This window comes from Aplidium turbinatum, chromosome 18 (assembly GCF_918807975.1).
Source record: "Aplidium turbinatum chromosome 18, kaAplTurb1.1, whole genome shotgun sequence".
Classification (NCBI taxonomy): Eukaryota; Metazoa; Chordata; class Ascidiacea; order Aplousobranchia; family Polyclinidae; genus Aplidium; species Aplidium turbinatum.
Window position 1 is genome coordinate 17,250,107 of NC_137489.1, and position 8,519 is coordinate 17,258,625.

General features: G+C 37.8%; 1 protein-coding gene across 4 annotated transcripts; it reads left to right on the forward strand.

Annotated features, from left to right (window-relative positions):
- The first annotated feature begins 8 nt into the window (after positions 1-8).
- On the forward strand, positions 9-8,141 carry LOC145787458 (adrenodoxin-like). Of its 4 annotated transcripts, none has more exons than XM_082599205.1 (5): positions 9-1,673; positions 3,472-3,584; positions 4,141-4,270; positions 5,667-5,767; positions 6,997-8,141. In XM_082599205.1, exons 1-4 carry the CDS (start codon positions 1,504-1,506, stop codon positions 5,758-5,760), a joined length of 507 nt encoding a protein of 168 aa, XP_082455331.1. In that variant the 5' UTR covers positions 9-1,503; the 3' UTR covers positions 5,761-5,767; positions 6,997-8,141. The 4 variants fall into 4 exon arrangements, with proteins under 4 accessions (XP_082455331.1, XP_082455332.1, XP_082455330.1 ...); XM_082599206.1 differs by having other exon boundaries at positions 7,051-8,141; XM_082599204.1 differs by lacking the exon at positions 6,997-8,141 and adding an exon at positions 6,133-6,929.
- The last annotated feature ends 378 nt before the right edge of the window (positions 8,142-8,519 follow it).

Consider the following 8,519-nt stretch of genomic DNA (forward strand, 5'->3'; position numbering starts at 1 on the left):
TTTATTAATAATAATTGATTGCAGTTTCTACCGCATTGTTCGTTTTAATTAAGACTTTACAAAAGTTAGCATTAATGACCTACTAACATTACATTAACACATGGATGTGCAATTGTGCAGCTTAGTGTTTGTGTATACATACCTGAAGCAATGAACCAATTTGTGTGTAGTAGCTTTTCTATTACTGTATTGGTACTCTCATGGGGTTTGATTTTTTGTTGAATGAAAATATGAATTACATAATCTTTGTAAAGATAATAATTAATAAGATGGCAAAGATGCAGAAACAATATAGCCTAGCAAGTTACTTGCATTAGTGGTTTCCATGATAGGCATCAATGGAAGAGAGTGAGAAGAAAAGTTCTCATTAGGCCAGTTTCTTTCTTTCGGCCGCCTTTCCTTCAGCAATTACACCCACACAACATATTACACCCCGGGTAGAGGTGAGCGGTGTTTTCAACAATCAGCTTGAGCCGGGTGTTGAACCAGGATTGCATATTTAAAAGTGAGCGTCTGTCCGATGCATCAACATACTTAAAGTGCAGATGGAAAAATTGAACTTGGTCTTATACACAGTACAGTAGTTCCCACTTCAGGACCAGATGACTTTGAGCTTGTGGGCTTAATAAGCGGGGATTACTGCATTAGCAATTTTATAGTAAAGGACTGTTTATGGTGCTTTGCTTTTGGTCGCCATTTGTTGAAACTATCATCATTACATTGTTATTTATGTTTATTGATAACAATCATCACACTTGTCATTTGTCTTACTTCTACAAAAACAAGTGTTTGGCAGCACCCCCTAAAAGATGATTTTATGAATATATACTTTTTAAAGTTTTTACTGCAACATCGATGCTATTTGTTACTCTGAATCATGTGATAAGTTCTGTTCAGTGAAAATTGTGTGCATTTATGAATTTGTTTATCTGAGTTAAGTCTGTAATGTTTACTTTATTAAAAAGCATACTAACGGAATGTATGTAGCTAAAATATAATTGAGATTTTTTAAACTGCCCAGACTGCAAAATCCGTCATTTTTGCATTGATTCAACGTTTGCACATGTTGAATTAATGCAAAAATGACAGATTTTGCTGTCTGGGTGGCCACCTAATTTGTTCGAGAAACAATTCCCCTTCTTGATAGCCATGAGCACTGTTTGTTCAACATCTGTATACATTGAATCAATGTAAAAACGGACTGATTGAGCTGGAGTTATGTATTGCAACCTTCAATTTGAAAGTGGTTTTAAATTTCCAATACCCATTGTGGTGGAGTACCAACCCCGATCTCTTGATTCATCCTCTCACTTGTGAAGTTTGTGGCATGTGTAATTGTGTATTACTGTATTGCTTTCACCTCTAAGTGTGCTTATTGCAGATATTTTGTCAGAACTTTCTCATTATTCTGAATGAATAATTTGCTTTAATAACAGCACTGCAATTTAGATTGCTTAGTGTGTAAAAAACTTTACTAGTGCTGATGTCCTAGCGGATATCACAATGTTTATGATAAAGATTGCAAGAAATGTTGCAAAGTGTTGTGCCTCCAACCAATCAACTGTTCAGGCTTCTGTTCGTTGCAAAGCTCACAGACCTGTGCGGGACTCCTGTCATGAAACAATGATGCTTCCCCGATTATTTCACTCCACTTCAGCACTTCCTGGCAACAAGTAAGTTTTTATTCAAGTCGCATAGATGGGCAAGACTGGTAAATAGTTAATTGTAAGGACAATTTTTATCTTTGTTTGTCTCACCTGTTTTAAAAAAAAACATTTAGTGAGTAATATGTCACACTTAAAACTGGTATGATATGTAACAGACTGTAAAGTACTGCGTAATACGGTGGTGCCAGATACCTCAAAATATTTATGAAGTAAAAGCTATTCCAAAGTCAACGCAAAATGGTTGGCACACCAAGGTAAATTAACATATGCTTGTTTTGTGTGTGAGTGACAGGTTCTTGACGATGACAGAGATAGTGATCTACACGTAGATATACTTGTGATACCTTTGTATTCAATTGTGCAATGTCAACACCGGGGCTGAATGGCATTTGCTCTAAAAGGGGTGGGCAACTTTTTTGCATGTGCGGGCCAAATAAAGTAGCGTTAATGCGGCGGCTGACCGCAACGATACTCGTTCAATAACATAAGAGTATGTGAACTTAACGTCAAGTCTTTGAACTCATATTTGTTCAATAAGAAACCTATACTCGTACTGTCTGTTTAGCTTCTGTCAGGTTCTTTTTGCGTTCTTTAAGCTCTCACATTCACAGAGATATCTTCAATTCGTCTTGTCACTTTTCTTGGAGAAACTGATTGTTGAGAGTATCACTAACAGCTTTTACTCTAAACAAACGATCTCTGCAACTGCCATCAAGCATTCCTTCACAAATTCTTCTACCACACATATTTTCTGCTGTCAGCTTTGACACTGCAGGTCTCGCTTGAGTATTTCTTTTACCTTCTGTGCCCATCTTTGTAAAGATTAAAGATATGATAGTTGCCGCAACGATTTGCGAGTCTACACACTTTGTCTTTTCTGATCTTCTGCCCACTCAGCACAACTCTATGACACAGTTCCTATGCAGTATGCACACACAGTCACACACACGCACAATAATTTCATAATTATTAATTTTAATAATGTAGCCTACATAGCACGTTCATAGAACTAACCACTACGTCTGTAAGGCCTATCAGTGTTTAGTTGAAAAAGTATTTTGTAGCCTAAAAAACACGTTGATGCATATAAAAAGATATATCATATACAGTACTGGACAATTTATTATAGATTTTTTTGGGATAATTTTACAGCAAATCTCATTTTTTTTGTTTTTCCAATAACTGAGAGCTCAGAAATAATTGTAATGGTGGCCCAAAGCAAAGAAGCTGCCATTCTACACAATCAGTATTCAACAGCCCCACATTGTGATGTCATAATGGACGTCACAAAGGCTCAACTAAACTGCTGGCATTGTACTAGAGACTTGCGCCATTATGACGTCACAATCTGGCATTATTACGTGATGTTGAATACCGATGTTGGAGAATTGCAGCTTCTTTGCTTTGAACCACCATTACATTTATTGTAGTGCTCTCAGTTATCAAAAAAAATCTGAAATTTGCTGTAAATTGTCCAAAAATAAAATCAATAATAAATTGTCCAGTACTGTACAGCATAAATTGCACTCGACCGGCCAGAAAAACACCTATTTTTAATTCGATCACCGGCCGGATACATCATAGAGTAGTTTTGAATGTTGTCGCGGGCCGCACAAAAGCTGCACGCTGGCCGTAGATTGCCCAATGCCCACCCCTGCACTATATGTGTATGAGTCGTGCTTATCTTTGCGACTTTTATGGTTAATTATCAACGTTTGTTTGGTGTGTGACAACGAATTGTCTGACGTATTTTCTTAATAAGATTATGTTATCTGGTGATAAAAACAATGAAATGTCTTTGCAGAATCACTGTTAATTTTGTGGATCGTCACGGAAAGTTGCACAAGGCCACTGCTACTGTTGGAGACAGTCTGCTGGATGCTGTGATTGACAATGACTTAATGTTTGAAACTTATGGTAAGCTTGCTATGTTCGACACTGGTGAAACGAGTTGCTTACTTTTTGTGAAGCGTCATTAACTCATTATCCCAGTAAATACGCAATTGTGTTATTAGTCTTGCGTTATTTTTTGAACTACATTCCTCCTGCGTGCGTAGTTAATTGAGCAGAGTTTTTGTATGGAAACTTTGAGTGATTGAAGGACTATCGTCCTTTGCAAGTTTATTCGATAAATCTTCGAAAGAATCTTATTTAGCACGGTTTGATTCTACCCTGTAAGTAAAGGATGAAGAAAATTTGTGTGCATTCTTTAAGATCCTTTGTGTAAATTAATAAACAAACTGCCTTTCAAACCGTGTCATACTTTTAAACCTAAAGGGTTTGTTTGACCATATGAACTCATAAGGTATGAAAGTTTGCTTTAAAACCTACACTCATTCGGTTAGAAACCTCCATTTGCCATTATTATTTATCATTTCTTATCCTAACCACAAACTTTGATTTCCTTCTACCATGATAAGACCTCACCAAAACGTTGCATCCACCTCTCGACCCTCGTTTTGCTTTCCTCCAGGTGTGTGCGAGGGAACGGTCTCCTGCTCCACGTGTCACGTGATATTGGACGAGAAGACATACGAAGATCTGGAGGAGCCGCTTATGGACGAGATGGACATGCTTGACCTGGCTTGCGGATTGTCGGAGACGTAAGATTGCTTAACATTCAACAGCAAAGTGTAACTTGGCCAACACTATACGGAGACAACGACTTTCCATTTGAGTTGATCGGTGAATTCCCTCGTGGTTGCTCTAACCATCTAAGTTTGGTTCATGAGTAGATGTAGACTTGGCCAAAAAAGTTGCCATATTCAACATCGTTTCAACGTCTGGCAGTGAGGCCAAGGTAACTATGACTTTGTTGGCTGAGCAGTTTTACTTTGTCTCGCAATCTTTAATAATTTTGGACACTTTAAACCAGTGGTTCTTAACCTTTTTGTCTTAGTGGACCCTTTTTGGTGCCTTCGAAGCGGTCGCGGACCCCTGAAAATTTCTATTTGAAATTTTGCTATATCGCGTCTCCTTGTGGAATCATATGTTACATAAGTTTCGAAGCAACACACTAAGAGGAATTTGCTAAATTCGCAACGCACTTAACGATTGACGAAATTATGTTGTGAGGTATATGTTAGCACACAGGATCAAACATCAGTAATTTATATACTGATTTGATGTTTTAGTATAAATTTTATCTAAAGTTAATAGAAATTTTGCAACCGTTACAAAGAACTTCTCCCTTTTTATTTGTAATCAATGTTAATTCGTTATAATCACAGTCATTGCAAAACTGTGAGTGGTGATAAACTACTGACTAACATTTGCATTTCCAAGTTAATCATTGATCAACAATCTGCTGTCTCAAAAGAATTAAGTTGAAGATAGCCAACATAGCCTTATTAAAAGGTTTAAGTCATTTGTATGATATTTTTTAGTTAAGAAACCAAACGTTTGTGCAATGTCCTTTGCGATTTCAAACGAAGCACCAGTGCGTTGCGACTTAAAGTTTGAGAATCATTGTAGGCTAATACATAAACAAAACACAAACAAGTTTTAAATTTCGTAATTTATCAATCATGTTGAAAGCTCGGAAACTTCCACGGACCCCCAGTTGAGAACCACTGCTTTAAACCGATGTAAACTAAAGCCATTCATTCACGAATGCTACACGATTAATAAAAGTATCATCGATGATCATTATGAGTAATAGCGTTCTTTTTTCGTATCCAGGCTTACACGCCGTAGTGGAATATGTAGATTAAGTGCATGCTAAGGTATATAACTTTCGTATCTACCATGAGGTATGCCGTTAAGTGTCCTGTCAAAGGCACAGCCCCGTGCTGCTGAGCGGCGTCGAACCGCCGTCCTTTTGACCGTCGTACCAGGGTTTCACAACACGGTTATGCAGGCGTGATGGCACGTCGCTAAGTCCACTATGACCTGGTGATGCTGCGAGCCATAATAATGTACTGGGAACTGTAGTAAAGAAGTAAGGCTACTTGAAATACTGAGCTTTGACACGCACGCTTAAACGTAACCGCTACGCAGGTCAAGACTGGGTTGCCAAGTCCATGTGACGAAGGAAATGGATGGAATCACGGTGAAATTACCCAAGGAAATCACCGATGCCAGAGATTTATGACCCGCAGGTGGATGATTACTTGACGCGCTTAACCAGCTGACAAGATGGCCGCTTCAGTCACAAGATGGTGGCGATGAGAAGACTATAGTCTAATGTGTTTAAAAAAAACCGTTTAACATAGGAGTTTTAAAATCATCTGATAGGTAGGTGGTATCTATAACATTGGATTTGGCGTTGAGTAGTATCCTCTTCAGTGAAATCGCGTATTAATAGAATGCAGTATTAACATTGTAACGCTAAATGTTGATGCTAAATACAGTTGTTTGAAGTTGTAACGTTAATTATTGATGGCCCTGTAATAGTAATAAATTTTTAGTCTAATTACTAGGGCCACTTCAACACATCTAAATATACGATTTTACTATTGTTTAGGTCAGTGGTTTTCAACCAGGGTTCCGCGGAACCCCATAAGGTTCCGCCGGTAAGTCTAGGGGTTCCGCAAGTTTACATTCAAATCCGAGAGTCTATTTTATTATTATAAGCATATTGTTTAAATATAATCAAATATTGGTTAGGTTTGCCACTACTAATAAATTTGCTACACTTTAACACGTTCGCTGAATTTTTTATGAGAATAAATGTAATTTTTTACAGTTTGTATTTTTATTGTACATAAATAAATCTGAACATGAGTATTTTAATTTAATTTTATTAATCAAACGATGTTTTTTGCATGAGACAATTAAATTATTGAACAGGGGTTCCTCGAGCTTTTGTAATGTTTCATTGGGTTCCGTTCCACCAAAACGGTTGAAAACTACTGGTTTAGATGAATACGACGCCGTTTCTATAAATTTTAATCTTCGTAACCAGCATGATGCATCAAATATATTAATACAAATTAAAATGTGAAGAAGAAGCGTTCTTCCCGGCCGTCAGCACAAGGCTGAGCACTCACTAGTACAGCGAGCAGCAGTTGCGATTCGCTAACCATAACGGTGCAGCTTCCACGCTAGCCATTCAGACCTCCAGTAAACGATAAGTTTAGTCTATAAGTCGCTATCAATTCTTGCTACAAATCGGCTGCCCAGAAACTTACAAATTAAAATATTGACACGCGCTTATTGGGTTTAACCATTCCCTGTGTCTTGCTTAAAAAAAAAAAAAAAAAAAAAATAACAATCACTATGAAATACGCCGTTTAATAGGTATCAGCGTTGAAGTTTCAACTTGAGCTTACAAACTTTCTGCCTGGTTGTAATGAAGCATGTGACTCGTGGCTACCTTTATACACAGGCCGTGTCATCGTGCTTTAAGTTTGACTGAAGACCGATCTGCTATTTTTAATAGAAGTCGTTAGTGGACCTTTGGTTGACTGGTGCGGCCGTCACCACTCAGCTATTTAACAAGATTTTGGCACGTGCTGGAAATCCGAAGAGCATCTGGCAACAGCAGTAACAGGAAAAGATTTATTACTGTTTCGAAGTAAAAACCAGACGTTTTGCATTTAATGAAGATTAGTGATCACACATTGGAAATTTAGTTTTTTATAACTACTGTATGTTGTAAAACTATTGATTCTCTCTTCTGATTGGTTGTGTTTAATTGATGATGCGTGCTCTGCGCACAGTCGACGTGTTGGCTTCTGGCATGATTCGCCAAGGTCTTGTTCACTTTTCATTTGTGTTGTGTAAAGTTTAAGTGCTAACTTTATGTTTAGCTATGTTTTATAAAGTCTTTGTTATGGTAATCTTATTAAGTAAATAAAATATGTCAAACTGTTTGTACAAATGAGTGTTAAGCCTTACGTTGGAAACCAAAATTACATCGGTCTCCAGTCATTATTATAGTTTTGCACGTTGGCCAGGTCTGTGGATGTAGATTGCTTTGATGTGAATCAAGGAAAATCGTTTTACAATTCTAAATTATACCAACTCCGTCTTGAAGGATTATCATGTTTTCAATATGTCCACAATCCACATATTGTATATTTTATTTAACATTTTCTTTGCCGATGAATGTCATAATATCACTCTCTAAGACTGTCCGGTTGGATGACGCAACGGATAAGGCGTTGGCTTTTAAATAATGCAAACCTGGTTCGACTCCAGTCTCAAGCTGGTTGTTGAAAACGCCACTCACCTCTAGCTAGCATGTAACAAATTGGGTGGGCATAATTGCTATAGGAAAGGCGGCCCAGAGAAAGGAACTGGCCACGTTACTCTCCTTAGTGCCGAAGGCTTAGTACAATGAGAACTTTATCTTATCATGCCCGACACTTGAATCAAGTATGGGACCACCTTTACCTTAGTAATGTCCAATTGGGACTTGCAAATTGTGTACGTTATGTCCGATTATTTCGCATATTGCAATTCTTTTTTGAAATTGCTCGGTTGTGGTTGCCCCTTTACAAATATACAATTGCTGTGGTGTAACACACATCTGGTTTAGTCACGTCTGGTCTGGTTTAGTCCGGCTGCTTCAAGTATTAAAATTGTCGGGCTGTTGTCAACCGAGATGGTTCATGTCTTAATTATGTCGCTAAGTACGTTTTACCAGACTATCTGATTCCCCACCCTGAAGGCGTCATTTCCCCCCAAGGCTCGATTAACAACGACTTCTTCCACCAAATTCTAGTATTGTAGATGAACGAAATATAATATGCAAGGTTGTCCTAGACTGCAAAATCCGTCATGTTTACATTGATTCAACGTAAAAACGACGGATTTTGTTGTCTGGGGTCAGACCGATACTTGCTCGTTATTTTAAACTCAGCTGGACGATCTTACAAGTAGACTTGAACCATAGCTTGAACCATA